The sequence below is a fragment of the Eumetopias jubatus genome, unplaced genomic scaffold, assembly GCF_037043125.1.
Source record: "Eumetopias jubatus isolate StellerSeaLion01/CBP00866 unplaced genomic scaffold, mEumJub1_p1.0 scaffold_14, whole genome shotgun sequence".
Lineage (NCBI taxonomy): Eukaryota > Metazoa > Chordata > Mammalia > Carnivora > Otariidae > Eumetopias > Eumetopias jubatus.
This window is the reverse complement of record NW_028274820.1, coordinates 105,774,888-105,794,614: the sequence shown is the minus strand read 5'-3', so window position 1 is coordinate 105,794,614 and position 19,727 is coordinate 105,774,888. Positions and strand designations below refer to the sequence as shown.

The following is a 19,727-nucleotide window of genomic DNA, read 5'->3' as shown; positions in this document are numbered from 1 at the left end:
CACGGGGGGTGCCCTTGAGCACGCGGGGAGTGCCCTTGAGCACGCGGGGGGTGTCCTTGAGCACACGGGGAGTGTCCTTGAGCACACGGGGAGTGTCCTTGAGCACACGGGGAGTGTCCTTGAGCACGCGGGGAGTGTCCTTGAGCACGCGGGGAGTGTCCTTGAGCACGCGGGGGGTGTCCTTGAGCACACGGGGGGTGTCCTTGAGCACGCGGGGAGTGTCCTTGAGCACGCGGGGAGTGTCCTTGAGCACGCGGGGGGTGTCCTTGAGCACGCGGGGGGTGTCCTTGAGCACGCGGGGAGTGTCCTTGAGCACGCGGGGAGTGCCCTTGAGCACGCGGGGAGTGCCCTTGAGCACGCGGGGAGTGCCCTTGAGCACGCGGGGAGTGTCCTTGAGCACGCGGGGAGTGTCCTTGAGCACGCGGGGGGTGTCCTTGAGCACACGGGGGGTGTCCTTGAGCACACGGGGGGTGTCCTTGAGCACACGGGGGGTGCCCTTGAGCACACGGGGAGTGCCCTTGAGCACACGGGGAGTGCCCTTGAGCACGCGGGGAGTGCCCTTGAGCACACGGGGAGTGTCCTTGAGCACACGGGGAGTGTCCTTGAGCACACGGGGAGTGCCCTTGAGCACACGGGGAGTGCCCTTGAGCACGCGGAGAAAGTGAAGGCGGTCCCAGGTCATGTTAAGGAAAGGAAAGTCCTTTTACTTGATTCAGAGCAGCACGACTGAGTGGGGGCGGAAGCAGGATTTCCTGCTACTGTGGGGCTGTGTGTGCGGGGCTGGATGGAGAGGCTGTAACGCCCTGCGGGGCAGCGGCGCTCTCGTGGCGTCGCCGCATCCGTCCCCTGGAGTCCCTTCTCTTCTGACGTTATTGGGAGACAGACCGTTGACGCTAGCCATGTGATCGGGGACCTCCCAGAAACTCCTCTTAAATGCTGGAACCATGTAGTGGATCCCCCAACTGAAAACATAGAAATGCTTGTGAGGGTTTTTTTTTTTTCCTCCTCTGTGGTTAATTTTAGATGGGCAATTATTCTTTTTCAGAACTTGTTCTCTTTGGGGCCCTCTGTGATCTTAAGGGAAATTTTAATTTTGATGATCATAAACTTTACTCATTCCATGGTCAAAGTTATTTTTAAGGTTGTTATACAATTTGTTGCTTTTGTCCTCTGTTGCAGGCTGTTGGTGTGTAGATAGCCCCATTCTTAGTTGTGTGAAAATCAGCCTGCTTCTGTTGTCATTTGTCACTTTGGTAAATCGAGTGCTCGGTGTCAGGCAGTCCCTACAGGGCTTCTGACGAAGGTGTCACTGTGGTTACACAACCTGACCGTTTTGTATTTAATCCTGCAGCCACACACACCCCAGCCCAGCAAACCTGTAATCTTACGTTTGGCAGGCAATCAGGGAAAGGAAGAGGTGCGTCACCGCGCACTGGCTGAACATGGTCCTGAAGAAGAAGAAACTAGTGCCACCTCACCGTGCCCTTCACTTCCCGGTGGCGTTCCCCCCAGGAGGAAAGCCCTGCTCTCAGCACGTAAGGGACATCCCTTTGCTTCGTGATCCTGCACCGCCTTCCCGTCTCCCGCGCGGGCCTCTGAGCCCCTGCCCCTGTACGCTGCCTCTGGCCTATAGCTCGAGAGGGCCTGGTGGTGCCAGTCCCTCATTTCCCTCATTTCCTGGGCCCCTTAAAACCGTCACGGTTCCCTGCGTGGAGCACAACTTAACCGAGGCTCTCAAATCTCTGACACTACTTAAAATCCTAAAGTAAACTAGGCATCTTGCACTGGGAGTGGCCACTGCTGGTGGGACTCTGTCCATAGTTGTAGGTTCTCTCGCTCAGATAACCTCCAAATTGGGATCAGTGAGGAGAATGAAGAACTGGCCGATTAATATTTACATGCTTAGTAAAAGAGCTTTGTTAAAATGATCTGAACAGTGTCCTGTTAACACAAGAAAGGTTTTCCCATATTTGGCGTCATGGTCGTTGCTCCCCGTCTGATGGCGACGCATGTAACCTGTCGACCATGAACAAGAGGCTGGTTTTGACATTCGTAGGAGGGGCGTTACCGCCTCTGTGCAGGAACGCAGGTAAAGAGTGAAAATACGCGCGTGTAAAACAGCAAGGCATGGAGAAGCAAGTGTTCATGGGTTAAATGCTGCTGCGTCTTGGCCTTATTTGCTCTCTTTGTGCTTAGATTATTTCTGTGACTGGATTTGTCGACAGTGACAGAGACGACCTGAAGCTAATGGCTTACCTGGCGGGCGCCAAGTACACGGGCTACCTGTGCCGCAGCAACACGGTGCTCATCTGCAAAGAGTAAGCGTGGCTCCGTGGCCCCGGGTGGCCTCCAGGTCACACAGCGAATCGTGGGGGCTGGGTCCGCAGTCTGCCTCGTTCTTGGTGGGAATTTGAGAACCTGAGTCTGTTAAAAGAATGGCAGTGCTATGTTGATAGGAGCAGAAGTACCTGTAAAACATGGGAATGAAATTAGATGAATTAATGAGATTAGAATTAATTAAGTGAGGTACTGGGAATAAGATAAACTTACTAACCTAGTGGACGACCTGGTGACCCAGCATGAGCGGGACGTGTCCTGGAATTACCAGCCAGGGGTTATTGTCAAGTCTGCCGAGATACCCGTGCTATTTCTGTGGTACCGTACTGAAAATAAGTGTTATTTTCAACAGCGCAGACAAGCCTAACATTTAGTAAAATGTGTTTTTTCCTCAAAAAAAAGACCAACTGGTTTAAAGTATGAAAAAGCCAAGGAGTGGAGGATCCCCTGTGTGAACGCGCAGTGGCTTGGTGACATTCTCCTGGGGAACTTCGAGGCGCTGAGGCAGATCCACTATGGCCGCTACACGGCGTTCAATCTGCAGGAGCCATTTGCCCCAACTCAGCACTTGGTTTTCAATCTTCTGGGTGAGTGGAGTTTCACGTGCTGCCCAGCTTATCGGTGTGAGGATTACACGTGCTCCCTCCACCTTTATTTACCCGAGGCACAGCCGTGGCATTAGCTTTCCCGTCGTTTTTAATTCCTGTCATTTCCTGTCTCCTTCCCACACTCCCTTCCTTCTGCCCACCCTGCGCAGGAGGTCTTGTCGGTTCCGTGGTCTTGTTCGCCGTCTTAACAGACGCTCACAGATGGAAGGAGCACTCCAAGCGTTGGCGTCTTGTCTCTCCGGCCGATTACTGCTTCTCTAAAACGCCCCCACCCCGTGACCCATGCCCGGCTTTCTCTGCTTCAGTTGTAGGCGAGCACCCTGTCTCTTGCCCTTTGCCCTTGTCGGGCCTGGCTGCACAGACCCCTGCCCCCGGGGTCCATTACAACACTCAGCTGTGCTGTGTGTGCTCGAGGACGTCCACTCCTGAAAACGGTCATTCAGACTCTGCTTTAGTGTGCTCGCTTCTCAGAAGGCTCATTCCGTTTGATTTCCAGACGGTTTTAATCACGGGAAAGCTCTTCAATTTAAGCCATAATCTCCGTCCTGGGAACAAATGTGCCCGTCTGCCTTCCATTCTGAGAAGAAAGGGTTATAACGACTCGTCCTTCCTTGAAGCATTCAGTCTGGCCGGCGTGTGGGGGATGCGCTGCGGTCCTTCGCATGGGCCTCCTGTCGCCACGGGCGGTGCCGGTTCCCAGACGTGGCCGGCAGCTGCCACAGCAGACTGCACTGCTGTTAGTCCTAGAGCTCCTCACCCAGGGAAGGCTCGGTACATGAACCCCTGTGCACAGGCCCGGCAGCTGCTCGCTGCTCTCCCCTGCCCTTGTCCTGGAAGGGTTTTTTAGCACAAGTATAGTTCTTTGATGTATTCTCGGTAAATGTCCACAAAGCCACCTGCGTGTCTAAGGTTACCAGCCCCAGAAAAGGGTTTCCCAAGCAGGCTTTTCCACTTAAGCAGTGTATTGTTGTAAAAATAACTTTTTTCTCTCTCTAGATGCTTGGAGAGTCCCGCTGAAAGTGTCGGCGGAGTTGCTGATGGTACGTCCGTGGCTGAGTCACCTAGGCCGTCACTGTCCTGTAAACTCGCAGTAGGCATAGATCTGTATCTGTCCGTTACGAACCCTTCAAATGATTTGTCCACATGGCAAGTGGAGGTTGGATCTTCTCACCTGTTATAGATGTCCAGCACGGCCTGGGTCCTTTCCCCCCTTCATTGGCGGTATCGTCAGTCGTCGGCACTTCTACGCAGAGGGGCCCCGTTGGCTTCCGAGAGCTGTGTGGCTGCTGCGCGGAGTGGGGGGGGAGTAGGAGCTGTGTGGCTGCTGCGCGGGGTGGGGGCCCCGGGAGCGGCCCCAGCAGCTCCAGCTCGCCCTGGGCTGCGGAGGGCATGGGGAGGGGGTGCAGGTTGGAGTGCTGGCGATGGTCGGTTAGGAAACAAGGCTGGGCTGCCCCCTGGGCGGGGCCGTGGGTCAGGTATGACAGCAGGACACGAATCGCGTTTCGGGTGTGTTTCCAGGACACATCTCAGTGACGTCACACTGTAGAACTTGCCTCCTGGTCACTGTCCCCGCTGACGTGCCCGCTGCTGTGAGGACAGCCGCGGTTTCCGTGGTGGTGGCAGTTAAAGGTTGGGGGTGACATGCGTGTTACCATATATACCCTCCTGGGGGTTTTCACTGCTGGACCTCACGTGCACGGACGCTCAGTACGTCCCTGGGAGGCTGCGGAGGTGAGGGAGGCTCTTGGTCCCCTAAACAGCTAAATGAGGAGCGTGTTCTTGTCAGGGTTACAAGGAACAGCTCAGCCTGTGTTCTGATTCGTGAGGATCCGCCATGCTGTTTCCAGATCTGACCTAGAAGCCGAGGATGATTGTCCAGAGTCTGTTTCCTACATGCTGATGATAACGTGGTCACATGGGGTTTTTTCCCTTTACTTAAACTAGTAATTATGATTTTAAGAAAACACGACCAGCTCTGACACATCAACAAAAACAGATATTCTCCTAATTCACGTGGATGAAAGCAGTGTTACCGGGGCCTTCAGGATGAAGCTGGGAATGTGGTCCTCAGGGAGGAGCCCTCCCAGGTCCCTGGGGCCCAGACGGCTCCATTACCCTCGTTTGCGTCCCGCCGCGTGTTTCCTGTTGCTGCTGCTGTGTGGTGCTGGGGACACTTGAAAGTGCTTGCCGGCTGCGAGGGCCAAGGGCCGTGTCCTTGTCCGGGTGCAGTGAGAGGAGGCTGGCTGGCCCCGGGTCTGGCGGGGCAGGCAGGTCTCAGGCATTTGCCGTGCACACGGGGATTTCTGGGGGTATTGTCGGCATACAGCAGCAGTATTTAGAAAATGGAAAGGGGAGGCTTTGGATGGTGAAACAGACAGTGTGTCTTTGGAAGCAGCTTTGGAAAAGCTGCCCCGCTCCCAGCAGAGCTGCTCATCTGTCCAGTGAGATCTGTGAACCGTCCTAGCCAGAATTCCTACTTGAGGAATTGTCAGTTTTTAGGGGATGTAACTGCAGTGAGAATGTTTTCGAAGTTCCAAATTGGGACACAAGACAACACATTTGAAGTGAAAACTGCCGGGCGGTGTTGAGGGTGGAGGACTGCATGGGCAGCAGGGGGGACGGAGACGCCCTGAGGACCAGGAGGGTTTGGGGAACCTGGAAGGCAGGCTGAGAGTTCACACAGAGGTTCTCTGGAAAGCCTTCCCGCTCCTGGGTGGTGACCTCCTTGTCACTGTCCTGGGCAAATGCTAGTTTCGATGCGGAGGAGAGCATGAACGTTGTAGGAGATGGTTTGGTTACTTGACACACAAATCTCTTAGAAGTTCTTGTATTACTTGTGAGATTGATTAAAGTGAGTGATATTTTTAATTACAGGGTGTGAGACTACCTCCCAAACTGAAACAGAATGAAGTGACCAACATCCAGCCTTCTTCCAAAAGAGCCAGGTATGAAGGATCCCCTGCGTCTGCTGTGGTTGGTTATCGTTTACAGGTCTGTTTTAGAAAGTGGTCACAAGTGGAGAAATTTCTGAACATTTTCATAGTAAATAGGATTTGCTTATTGCTTCACAGCTTTGTTGTGCTGTCTCATTACTGGACATAAAGGTGGATAGACAAGTATTTTTTTTTATTTAAAAAAAAGTTGAATCTTTTTTGTTTCTGGGTTTTTTGTTTTGTTTTTGTAAGCAAAACCTTACCAGAACCTCAGTAAAGCGTAGCTGCTGTGGCGGACCAGGTGGGAGGCCTGGCGGGGCTGGCCTCGGCGCACCAGCGTGCGCACGACTATGCCCTCCGGGTGCACCCCATGGCCCAGGTGGGCAGGGGCCGAGAGCCCTTTGGAAGGACTTGTGTGGTGGCACTGGTCTCACCTGCTAAGACCTGGTTGGCCAGTGTGGGTCAGTAATGAAGTCCAGGCTGGATGTGGTGAACCACAGTTGATGTGCTTGGGCTGCCCTCTACAGTCAGTCACCGGTCTCCCCTCGTCTCTGTCCTGCTCTGCATCCTATGCGTTGCACCCCCACATCACAGTCTAAGCTATGGAAGTATTCACTAACATCCTAATTATATGATTTTATATATATATAAAGTTTTTAATATGGCGAGAGCATGAGCAGTGGGGGTGGAGGGCAGAGGGAGAGAGAGAATCTCAAGCAGACTCCGTGCCCGGTGCAGAGCTTGATGCAGGGCTTGGTCTCACGGCCCTGAGATCAACACCTGAGCTGAAATCAAGAATTGGATGCTTAACTGACTGAGCCACTCAGGTGCCCCTGTGATTACACAGTTATAAACCTTAAAAAATTATTTTATCTAGACGGTTTCAAATGTAAGCTAAAAATGGAATTTGAACATTTTAAGGATATGTAAAATACTGATTTAATTTAAAAGGTTTGCTTAAGTTCGATATCTTGTTTTGAGCCTCTTGTGTAAGACAGGGCAGGGGGTGCAGAGGGCCTGTGAGAGGCAGCTGCCGGGATACCCCCTCAGTGACTGACGTGGACCCAGAACAGGCCTGTTAGGAACGGTTATCCTGGCAGAAGCAGCGAGACGGGGAGTCCACCCCAAGTGTCTGCCACCTTTTTTTTTTTTAAGCTTCCATTTTTATTTATTTTTATTATGTTATGTTAATCACCATACATTACATCATTAGTTTTTGATGCAGTGTTCCATGATCCATTGTTTGTGCATAACACCCAGTGCTCCACGCAGAACGTGCCCTCTTTAATACCACATCACCAGGCTAACCCATCCCCCCACCCCCTCCCCTCTAGAACCCTCAGTTTGTTTTTCAGAGTCCATCGTCTCTCATGGTTCGTCTCCCCCTCCAACTTACTCCCCTTCATTCTTCCCCTCCTGCTATCTTCTTCTTTTTTTCCCCCTTAACATATATTGCATTATTTGTTTCAGAAGTACAGATCTGTGATTCAACAGTCTTCCACAATTCACAGCGCTCACCATAGCACATAGCCTCCCCAATGTCTATCACCCAGCCACCCCATCCCTCCCACCCCCAACCACTCCAGCAACCCTCAGTTTGTTTCCTGAGATGAAGAATTCCTCATATCAGTGAGGTCGTATGATACATGTCTTTCTCTGACTGACTTATTTCACTCAGCATAACACCCTCCAGTTCCATCCACGTCGTTGCAAATGGCAAGATCTCATTCTTTTGCCGCCTTGTCAAAGCCGTTGAAAACATTTGTAATTTGGAGCGGGAGAGGATCCGTGGGTTGCTTTCCTTGGAGGTGCCACGCACAGGCTTTGGGTGAGACCGTGTAAGAGGAAGGAAAGGACGGGCGCCTCGCGGTCTCCTTGATGGAAGAATCCCCACACACTGAACGCTCCCAACAGTTGTTAAAACAGTCCTTTGTTTGCTAAAGAACATTTTTATTTTAAGTAAACAAAGTCACCTTTGTGTTTTGTGTGTTTATTTTATAGAATTGAAGATATACCACCTCCCACTAAAAAGTTAACACCAGAATTGACCCCTTTTGTGCTTTTCACTGGGTTTGAACCTGTCCAAGTTCAACAGTATATTAAGGTAAAATTGTATTCTACTTTCTATAAGGATATTTAGCCCTGTGCCTTTCTGTATATATTTGCTTTAGGGTAGCAGTTAATTAACATTTAATCAGGAATATCCTAATAACCTTCACAGCATATACTTACAAAGGAGCTGTAGTAGTTTTTATGGCAACAAGCATTCGTTAAATTGTTAATGATTTTACACCTTGTTCTGTGCTTTTTATATTTAGTTTTATACTCAGACACCTGCTTTCTTAGCAGGAGTCTGGCGATTAGACCACGACCCATTCTTATAGCCACGTGAACATGAGCAAGCCTGGTCGAAGGCCATCGTCCTAGAAAGCCCCAGCTTAGGGGGTGCGCCAGCCACTCTGCATCCCCCATTGAAGCCACAGGCTGCCTGGGGGGGTGCAGGGGGCGTTGGGCATGTGTGTACTTGGACAGGGAGTGGGATACGACCTCAGATACATGTTCTGGAATAACAGCTTCGTGTTGTCGGGCGGCGGGGGTGGGGTGCGATGGAAAGTTCGCCTGTATCATGTTGGATTCCTACATGGTGCTTTTCATTGTTTTTAAGGAAGAGAAGTCGTAACAAATGCTGTTCTAAGATTAGTACAGTTTTTTTACGTTTACAATTGAATGTAGTCACTGAGGTCTTTTTCATGTGTTTGCGTCTTCTCAGTCGCGTCTCTGCGGGGACTCCCTGACGGCAGAGACTGGGTCGCTGTGTTTCACTAACCCCCGTTTCAGCTGCAGGTCTGAGATGTGCCGCCTGGTTCTCAGGGACTTGATGTGGAGGGCTGTGGCATCTGTGGACGTGATGACAGTCGTGCGCACCGGGCCACCGTCAGTGCCACGCTCATCTCTGCTCTGTGCTCCTCCCTTCAGAAGCTCTACATCCTTGGCGGTGAGGTCGCCGAGTCTGCGCAGAAGTGCACACACCTCATCGCCAGCAAAGTGACGCGCACGGTGAAGTTCCTGACGGCCATCTCTGTGGTGAGGCACATCGTGACCCCGGAGTGGCTGGAGGAGTGTTTCAAATGTCAGAAGTTCATTGGTATGTGCTGGCATCTCTGCCTTAGTGTTTCGTACTGAAAACACACCTTTTTTTCCCTTGAGTTTGTCCATTTTCATCCCAACAAACATCTAGTTTGCTATTTCACTCCTGACAACTCACCATTAAATTTATAAATTTCTTCCATGTCCCAGCGAGTCAGTGGATAGTTTTGCACTGTAGTATGACAGAGAAAGGTTTCCGTCATTTGGGCAATGTTAGGGGAAAATAAGCTCTCTACCACGGCTTTGTTTGCCGATATTTTGTTTGGACACTGGCTGTTTCCAGTAGAAATGTGATTCTCCCGTGCAGTGGTGTCCATGATGGTCCTGGCCCGGGTTTGATGGCAGGTTCCATCGGAGGGATGGGTGGTGTCTGCCTCCCTCTGCCCACCTCCCGTCGTTCGGAGCCCCGAGACTGGATTCCTTCTGGGCAGTGGGGAGAGGCTTTCTCTTAGCGTACCCTACTACACATAGAGTGAATATAAATTCCAAACAATTTCTCCACAAAGCTATATGGCCAAAATTGATTGGAGCCTTTGTTACTGTAAGGAGCAGTGGTGTTGTCTTCCCTGTGTGGGCCTTCCCAGCCCGTCGTGGCCCCTGCACATGCATCCTTAGCTCTCACCTGGCCACTGGTCTGGGTGGAACAGGAGAAAGGAGCTCGGCCCTCTAACAAGCGTCACCACAGTCTGTTTGGTTTCTTGTTTTTGGTTTTTAAGCCCCACCCGCAGTGGTGCTAAGACTTAATTCCCTCCCTTGTGTTCCCCCCCTACCTGCCCTCATGTGGCAGTGACAGCAGTTACCAGCCTCTGGTTAGGGCGTGTGCACACATGCACACGCTCGTGTTTCTCTGCCCTGGATGCTGCACCCTCCCGTGTTCCCGCCCCTGGAGCTGTAGGATGATACCGGTCCACCAGACCCCCAGAGACCCTCCTGGTCCCCACTGGCCTCGCAGTGTTCTGACCCATGAAACTAGCCATATTTGTCCCTAACAGGGGCAAGCGGTTGTTAATGTTAAATTGAAGCATTTCAGACCCATGTTATTTTTTTGGACACTCGTGTTTAAACCTAATTCAGTCTTTAATGTAAAACAGTTAATAAAAAGCATATATATTTTAAAGTTCATGTAGTCTAATATACAGATGAGAAATTATCCAAATAAATGATCTTCTTACTTGTAGCAAAGCTAGAACCAAACTTAAAATTCTATGATTGTATATCCATGTCAATCATAGCAAAGAATCCTTTATATGAAAATCAATAATAAATTCTCAGTTACAATAATATAGCCAATTCCTGTTGTTCATGGTAATTACATTTTCTACAGAGTAGCCACAGACCCCAAATTCGTGAACACCGAGCCATTGCTCCCAGAGGAAACTCAGGGCTGGCTGGTCACATTTTCATCAGCTGGGTCGATACCTATCCTCGTAGGCTCCGTAAAACCTTGTTGGATGTGTGCCTCTTTTTAAAGACGCTACTCATACTTATGCTTGGCTCCTTCCCGCTGACGACCTGGCTGGCTGTAGCTGGCTTCGCTGAGCCTGAGCGGAGCCGTCGTAACTCGTGCTTTGTCGGCATGGCGTGGCCTCTTCCCTGGGGGGCACCGCGGCACCACACTCCATGCTGGGGCATTTGAAACTACAGAGTCACCAACAAAAAGCATGAAAATGTGAACAAATTAACACTAAGTAGACCACAAAAAAGAAAACTTCTTTATGGTATAGAGCTTCGCCTTCTAGGAACAGGAGCATCTGGCGGCTCAGGTTTGGCCCCGTTACTAGCATCTCTGCAAGGGACTGCAAAAATGCCACCAGTACTGGTCTGTGGTTACAAATACATTGTACCAAGTAGGCCAGTCCACAAATAATGAGGATAACTGTGTTAGTATTTAGAAAATTTTTCAATTGAAATTAATTTTTTTGTTCTTAAAAGATATTAATGAAATAGAAAAACCTAACAACGTAGGCAAAAGAAAAAAGTTGTAGAAATAATTCCCATAAACTTATATATTAGCTCCCAATTTTGTAGACGAGCTATAAAATTTAGAATGTGACAGTCTGTTCCTTCATTGAAATTTGAGTTGCTTTTATCAACTTTACCATTTTGTGAAATATTCTTTTGTCTGTTTATGAAGTTTACAGCAATTCAAATTTCACGAAGTTTTGGCTGGCTGACTTTCATTTGTATGGCATAACGATCTCTGAGGGTTAGAAGGTGGTTTAGTCACATTGTAAACATTTCATGTTTAATAGTAAATATTCAAACATTTCATATTTGATCCCCCAAATATCAGGATTTAAGAGAATTTTTCCAGGTTACAGTAATTGCCTTTTCTAGGTGTCATGTAGTTAGAATCATAACAGTACATACCCTTTTCAGAGTGGCTTCTTTTACTTAGTGAGACGCATCTCCGTTTCCTCCCTGTCTTTTCATGGCTTCGTAGCTCGTTTCTTTGTGGCGCTGAGTGATAGATACTCCATTGTCTGCCTGGACCACAGTTTGTTCACCGACTGAAGGGCATCTTGGCTGCTTCTGAGTTTTGACGATTTCATACAGCCGCCGTCATCATTCTTGTATAGCTTTTGTGTGGATATAAGTTTTCAGCTCCTTTGAGTCCGTACCAAGGGGTGTGATTGCTGGATCATGTGGTAAAAGTATCTTTAGTTTGGTAAGAAACCACCACACATTCTTCCAAGTTAGCTGCACCATTTTACATTCCTGCTAGCAGTGAAGGAGAGTTGCCATTGCTCCACATCCTTGCTTGCATTTGGTGTTGTCAGTGTTTTGAGTTTCTACCATTTTAATAGTTGTGTAGTGCTCATCTCATTTTTGTTTTAACTTGCAGTTAGATAATGACATAGATCATGGAACATCTTTTCAGGTGCATATTTGCCATCTCTATATCGTCTCTGGTGACATGTCTGTCCAGACTTTTTGCCCATTTTTTAAATTGGGTGGTTTTCTTATTGTTGAATCTTAAGATTTCTTTGTATATTTTGGACAGCAGTCCTTAATCAGTTGTGTCTTTTCCAACTATTTTCTCCCAGTCTGTGGCTTGTCTTCTCATTCTTTTGACATTGTTTTCCTAGAACACACATTTTTAATTTTAATGAAGTCCAGCTTATCAATTATTTTTCCCATAGGTCATGCCTTTGGTGTCGTATCTGAAGTCATTGCTATACTCAAGGTCATCTAGATTTTCTCCTGTGTTCTAGGAGTTTCATAGTTTTATACTTAGGTCTGTGATCCATTTTAATTTTTCTGAAGCATGTAGAGTCTGTCTAGATTCATTTTCTTGCATGTGGACGTCCAGTTGTTGAAAATAAGATCTTTGCTCAGTTGTGTTACCTTTGTTCCTTTGTTAAAGGCCAATTTATGTTGTTTCTGTGGGTCTGTTTCTGGGCTCTCCACCAATCAGTTCTTTTGCGGGTGCCATGCGGTCTTGATTCCTCAAGCATTGAGGTGAGCTTGGAAGTTGGGCAGGGGCAGTCTTCTAGCTTTGTTCTTGTCCTTCAGCGTTGAGTCAGCTGCTCTGGGTCTTTTGCCCTCCATATCAACTTTAGGATCAGTTTCTTGGTATATGTAAATCATTTTTAAAATTTTTTTTTAATATTTTATTTGAGAGAGAGTGCTCGCATGTGAGAGAAAGAGCACGCGCAAGTGTGCACACATAAGCAGGGGGAGGGGCAGAGGCAGAGGGAGAAGCAGACTCCCCGCTGAGCAGAGAGCCTGATGATGGATGATGCATGGCTCTATCCTAGGACCCTGAGATCGTGACCTGAGCTGAAGGCAGATGCTTAATCAACTGAGCCACCTAGGAGCCCCAAATCATTTATTTTTTTTAAAGATTTATTATATGAGAGAGTGAGAATGAGAGAGAGCACATGAAAGGGGGGAGGGTCAGAGGGAGAAGCGGGCTCCTCCCTGAGCAGGGAGCCCGATGCGGGACTCGATCCCGGGACTCCAGGATCATGACCTGAGCCGAAGGCAGTCGCTTAACCAACTGAGCCACCCAGGCGCCCCAACTCATTTATTTTTAATACATATATAAAGATACTTTGTTTTTGGGGCACCTGGGTGGCTCAGTCAGTTAAGTGTCTGCCTTCAGCTCAGGTCACCGATCCCGGGGTCCTGGGATCGAGCCCCTCATTGGGCTCCCTGCTCAGAGGAAAGCCTGCTTCTCTCTCTCTCCCACTCCCCCTGCTCATATTCCCTCTCTTGCTGTGTCTGTCAAATAAATAAAATCTTCTAAAAAAGAAATTTGTTTTGCCAAAAGTTGACACTTTTGGATTATTTTCTAAATTTTTCAAAGAGAATATTGATCTTACTTGGGTGATTTGTGGTAATGTCTGAATTTTTGCTTTCAGAGTCATTTCTTTCTTTTACCCATCTTTTAACATTTTAGCGATTTTTAAACATATTTGGCTTTGGAATTTAAAAAAATCTTTTTATTTGAAACAGTCACCAAGTTACCAAGCAGTTGCAGGTATAGTACAAACTACTGTTTTTTCCTGAACCGTGAAAGGGTACATTGCCAAAGTTACGTGCCATCATCCTCGAACACCTTGACGTGTGTTACCTACAGAAAAGGCCACTCTGCCCCATGGCCACAGTATAGCTCAGGGAGTCCGGTCCACGGCCACAGCCTCATCCTCCGACGGCTCGGCGTCCCAGGGATGTCCCTCAAAGCCAGAGGTTCCGGGTCAGAACCGAGCACGGGGTCGCCACGTCTCCTCAGTGTTCCCTTGTTGCTGCAGGTGATGATTTGCTAGAACGGCCCTCGGCCCGGGTGTACCTGCTGCTGCCCCCCGACTGAGTGCAGGGCTGCCCCGCTCGGTGCCGGCTGGTTGCAGCGCTCCCGCCAGGGAGCGAGCCACCTCTGTGCATTAAGTCATGTAGAGGGAAGTAGTTGAAACTGTGCCAGTATTACTGTTCCTTTATTACTTCCTTGGATGGACTCCTTTTTGAATTTTATTTCGTGGGTTGTTCCCGTACTGTCCTTGATGTCCAGTGAGGGCCACTCCGGCTGGCTTCAGGGTCCCGCCGTCCGTCCCCTTGGTCTTCGAGCACTTCCTGGCTATTGGCACAAGAAAGTTCTAGGCTCATGTTACGCTCCTCTGCCCTGTGTGTTGTTTGGAGATTGAGCGCGAGAGAGCAGAGCCCAGCGTGGCATCTCCCGTGCAGGCGGGCTGTCAGCTGCGGCCGTTCCCGCGTCGCTTCTCCGTCAGCAGCCCTGGCCGCTGCTTGGTGACCCTCCAGGCCCTGGAAAGGCGCGTCTGCCTCCACGGTTGCCCTGGAAGTTGCCATTTCAGATATTTCCTGTGTGACTGTACTTCCTGTTCATTTTTTACTGCTCCAATTTCCGGACATTATCTTTTTCCACCTAAAACAGTATAGCAGCTTTGTGTGATTGGCTGACCAACTGATCTTGTATTTCTAGCACTTGTTCATAATTTCAGTGTCTCTTTACTGATTGGATTGCTCTTGCCCAGTGTCAGCAAACTGTGGCTCAGGAGCTAAGAATGGTTTTCTTACATACTTCAAAGCCTCATCGCTTCATGAAAAGGGCATTTGGCAGAAACAGTGTGTGGCCTGCAGGTCGTGTGATCATGGCCGCCCACCTGGCCAGCCCCCACGCCACACTTCCCTGTGCCACACTTTCGGGGACCATGTCATCAGGTTAGACCTGTGTTACGCTACCTGGTTATTATGAAATGAGGAAGAAGTGCTTTTCTGAGCGTGAGACAGAAGAAGCTTGAAACATTTTGTGATCTTTGACTTGGTAAATTGGATGTTTCTTAAAATGTTAACCATGAAAACTCTGAAAAACAAAATTCTCCCGTGTCAAGGTTTGGTGAAACTATTCTTTCTAAGTTGCTACCCACTTTCATATGTTTAAAAGGAATCTGTTAGATCTATACAATGGATTATCAGTTCCTTGAGTCTAACGAGACTTGTGGTCATCACACGTACGTTGGATATGAAGCTGGTTCTCGGCTGGTCGCTCTGGGACTGGGGTTCTCCATGCAGGATCCTTGAACCCCCTGAAACCACGCGGGATAGCGGTGGGGGCGCGGAGGGGAGGTGTGGCAGTGGAAGAGGGTCCCCAGCTCTCAGTCCGTTTGTTTCCAAGGGCGTATGACCTCAGCAGTGTAAGCCACGCTGTGGAGAAGGGAGTCTGTCGTTCATCTTGTCTGGCTGTTCTCGGGGGGGAATAGCTGAGATTTCATATTCAGGGGTTTCCCAGGGAAGTAAGTGTGAGCCGCGAGAGACATGCCCCTGACCTGCGGCGGGGAGCCCTCCGGCGGGGAGCCCTCCGGCGGGGAGACCTCCGGGGTGGATCCCGTGCCCGTTACTCCACAAGTCTGCACTTTTCTGAGCGGGCGGCTCTGTTTTCCAGATGAGCAGAACTACCTCCTTCGAGACGCTGAGGCCGAGGTGCTGTTCTCTTTCAGTCTGGAAGAGTCCCTGAAAAGGGCGCACGCCTCCCCACTCTTCAAGGTAAAGGGTAGTCAGCAGCGTCCCCACAGACGCCCCACATGGCCCAGTCGAAGGGACAGTAACTGAGTGGGTGGCGCACACTCCTGGCCTCGGGAGGCTGCTGGGACGTGCTCCCGGGGGCCTGTGCCAGGGAGGCCCAGGGGGGCCTCCGGAGCACTGCTCTTCCCAAGCCTGCTAGAGACACGCTCGACAAAGCACCTGGGCGTTCAGAGTGTATTTATGAATCATCCAGTTGGCAAGAGACATTTAGGTTGATTTTTCTGCTTCTCAACAAATCTTTGCTACTTCATGTTCTTCTCATTAAACGCATACTCAGCTGGAGAATGAAGATTCTTAGGAAAATATTAATTGAATATGTGCAGAGGATTTTTAAATATTTGTTTGATAAGATACTTAGAACAGCTTGACATTTTTTTTGTATTGATCTGTTTTTTACCCTTCTCAGGGAACCAGCTTGGGAATGAGAATGGGAATGTTAAGATGTATCTTACCTAAAATAGTCTGAATTTTCTAAATGTTTTCTATGAGCGGTTTAAAAAAATTTTTGTGGTGTGCTTCAGAGAACAGGCGTTAGAAAGTTACATCGTAGCCATCAGGGTCATCTCCTGGTTGGGGCCCAGAGGACACACAGATCTCGAAGAGGGGTCTCTTCCTTGACACACGGAGGCGGATGGAGTAGTGTTCTCACCGACCCCACAGAATCCTTCGTGTCTCTTAGGGACAGGAGTTCCAGTTACTTTGACTCATCCCGGGTCTTACCTGACGTGGGAAAATGCTTCAGTTAGTTCAGATCGGCATCCTGGCTTCCTCCAGGCCCACTTCAGGTTGGGGACCTGCAACGGCTGGGACTTCTGTAATTTCACAGAATTATACATTTGGTCAAAAATCATGGTAGAATTCATGAAAAATTACAGTTAAAAACGTGCACGTATTTTTACTTTTAGGCAAAATATTTTTACATCACACCTGGAATCTGCCCAAGTCTCTCAACCATGAAGGCGATTGTGGAGTGTGCAGGAGGGCGAGTGTTGTCTAAACAGCCGTCTTTCCGGAAGCTCGTGGAGCACAAGCAAAATAAGGTGGATAGAAGGAAAAACAGGCTGCTGATTTGTCACTGTGCCAGATGAGATTCCTTGTTCAGTAACTGATAAACTCATTTTCTTTTTCTTAGAGTTTGTCAGAAATAATTTTAATATCCTGTGAAAATGACCTTCACTTATGTCGAGAATATTTTGCCAGAGGAATAGGTAAGTCTCACTGCTCTTGCCCTTTATCGGAGCATGTGTAGACACAGCACACTTTGAGCTTGTTTCGTTCCTTTCAGATGTTCACAACGCGGAGTTTGTTCTAACTGGAGTGCTCACACAAACACTGGACTATGAATCATATCCTTTTGGAGAGCAGCTCCCCACTGATACCAGAACCGTATGTACTGTGCATATGTGCCCGAGTTAGTGATAAAAGTCCTAGTATTTATAGACGCCGTGCTGTAATAAGCATTTTCTTCATATAATTTCCAGATTAAAAAAATATATATATACCTGTAAACGCCTGTTATGTACTCCTTTTACTTTCAGAAAGAACTGCTTTAAAAGTTATGTGGGTGTCCTCTCAGGGGCCTTTTTACCATTTTCCATCTAGAGACAGAAGGAAACGGATTGATTTTGCCCCGGGAGGATGGGCTCCCGGACTGTCAGCCTGTGCTTCATCAGCCACGACTGCGGCTCTGACCGCAGGGCACACTCGCCAGGTCCTGTCAGTGCGGGGGGGCCTGGTGCACTCGGGCTGCGCGAGTTGTGTGCACGGGCATTTTTAAAGCTCCCTGGGATTGCGATGGGCAGCAGGACTGACAGCTTTATGCTGGCAGGGTACTGCCGTAACTAGATTTGGGACCCTGTGTGCGGTGTTAGTTTGCATTGTGTTTGAAATGGTTTTTCCTCAACAAGCTTACATATAAATTTAACTGATGGCGTCGACACAGCGACTGGAGCCCTGGGACGACGTCCGGCGGCGCCCCCCCTTCAGGTGCCCGTGTTTTCCAGCTGCTTCAGCAGGCAAGCATTTTAAAGCAGGAGAACACAGATAATAAATATACTGCATCTTATTAAGATGTGTAATTTTATTCTGAGGAAACATAAATTATGTTTTGTATTATATGAATTTACGAGCCCACATTAGGTTTTATGATTCATTTGCCAGGTTTTTAAATGTTTTCACAACACTGTTAACAAAACTTCGGCTACAAGTAAAATGGTGTAAATAAAGACCTTGCTATCTCTAAATTATGGATGTTAAAGATTTGAAATGTTTTGTACTTTATTTTTATTTCTTATACTCTTTTCTTTTATATTGATATCTTGCCCACATTTTAAATAAATGTACTTTTGAACTTAGAATTGAGTGATTTTTTTTTTTTGCATAATTTATATGATTTACATCAAACTGGATCACATTTTAAGTAATTTCAAGGCAAAATAGAATATCTGGAAGGCAGCCATCCTCTGCCAGCGTAACAAACTCCCAAGCAGAGGGACGGCCGCCACCGTGGCACTGCACCCACCGGTCAGAACCTTGAGGACCACACGTCCGTCCTGCTCTGTTCCACGTCCGGTGCTTCGACACTTCCTGTGGGATTGCATCGGAGGCCACAGTCCCAGACGCTCAGAGTTGCTCTCACTGTGCTCATCAGGTGTGTTCCTGAAACACTGAATTTGCTTCCATAACAATTTCTGAAATGTCTTCCCTAGGAATAGTTGTGACCCGCTCGATAATTCCTTAACTGCACATTCTTTCAATACAGTGTAGGTGGTGCACATGCACTAAAGACATGAACACGGAATGAACTGAATTCCGTGTCAGGAGAGTTCTCAGTGTTCCTATAGGGCTTTGATGACGGTCACACACTCAGGACAACCCTTCTTCAGGTGTTCCTCCCAGCTCTGCTGGCATAGGACCACGCACAGCTCTTTCTCCAAGTGGAAAGGAAATCACCACACACTTCACGGTTTTAAGTAAGGGCCAGTGTCTTCAAGTTCTGCCCTAACCCTTGACCTTCTGTGGGATTTCCCGGGGAGCCCGCCCCATTACCAGGGCAGGCACACCTTCAGGCTCACTCAGCCTAAAGTGACTGACATTTAATTGGCTGCCAGAAGTATTTATCTTGAGCTCTTTAAAGTATGCCTTAAGAGCAGTTGTTCTTAGATGTACAATACTCTGGCATTTACTTGTATTTTTAACAAATTGTACCTCAAGATGTGTCTGCTTTGAAGCCAATCGTTTTGTACCTAAGCAAACTTAGAAGTACTAACCTGTAGAACTGACCATTTCCTGTCACGTACAACAGATGGAATTAGTGTTGCTATGAAATATCTTAGGTTCTGCAAGATCCTGGAAGGGAAGAAGAGTTTCATATTTGAGAACACAGTTTTGATGGCAAAGTATTCAGAATATTGCCCTACGGCTCACACCCTTGAAGGAAAGTGAAGGCGCGGATGGAAAAAATGGGCCTTCTGTGCGGAGTCTCATGCATCTGTTCAGTCTTCAGTGGAGACAGGGTGTTTGTTTAACCAACATGCAAGTATGACTGATTTGATTAACCTTTCAATTAGTATTTTTTTTTTTTTTTCAAAACCTGCCAAGAAATAATTCTTAAACACTCCAGGAGCTGTCTGCAGCCAACTGGCTTGCCCAGCTGCTGAGCACGGATTTGGTGGCTCGGGAGTTTCATACGAATGTAGAAGAATAGAGATTTCAAGTAAATGCTTCTTACAGAAGGTGATTTAAAAAGTTATTTTCTTCTAAGAAAAGGAAGTCTGTCACTTAATCCTGTTGTTTTGTCTGGCTCAAGGTTATTTAATGGAAATATGACCTACACATGCAATGTAAAAATTCCTAATAGCCACAGTAAAAAATGTTTTTAAATTTTTATAACACCATGTATCTAAAATATTGTTCCAGCTATAGGTCATCAGTATTTTACAAAATTATTGTGATAGTGGGTTTTTGTTTTGTTTTTGTTTGCTTGTTTTTGGTGCAGTCTTTAAGTCTACTGTATTTTATTTACACTTAGCACACATCTCAATTCTGACACTAAATTTTCATTAGGAATATTTTATCTGTATTTAGATTTCATACCACTTACAATTTAAAAAGATTTATATGCCCAGGTTATTCAAAGCATGAGTGTGTTCTAGTAACAAAA

General features: G+C 47.9%; 1 protein-coding gene across 3 annotated transcripts in view; it reads left to right on the top strand.

Annotated features, from left to right (window-relative positions):
* PAXIP1 (PAX interacting protein 1) overlaps positions 1–17,853 on the top strand; it is a 52,036-nt gene extending 34,183 nt beyond the window's left edge. For 2 of the 3 annotated variants that reach the window (XM_088018275.1, XM_088018274.1), the window contains 12 exons: positions 1,398–1,535; positions 2,197–2,318; positions 2,740–2,924; positions 3,942–3,985; positions 5,820–5,890; positions 7,880–7,982; positions 8,855–9,023; positions 15,426–15,526; positions 16,471–16,605; positions 16,698–16,773; positions 16,851–16,915; positions 17,482–17,853. In XM_088018275.1, the coding sequence (XP_087874401.1) occupies positions 1,398–1,535; positions 2,197–2,318; positions 2,740–2,924; positions 3,942–3,985; positions 5,820–5,890; positions 7,880–7,982; positions 8,855–9,023; positions 15,426–15,526; positions 16,471–16,605; positions 16,698–16,773; positions 16,851–16,915; positions 17,482–17,493 (1,221 nt within the window). In that variant the 3' untranslated portion in view covers positions 17,494–17,853. The other variant, XM_088018276.1, reaches the window with a different exon arrangement.
* Positions 17,854–19,727: the final 1,874 nt, after the last annotated feature.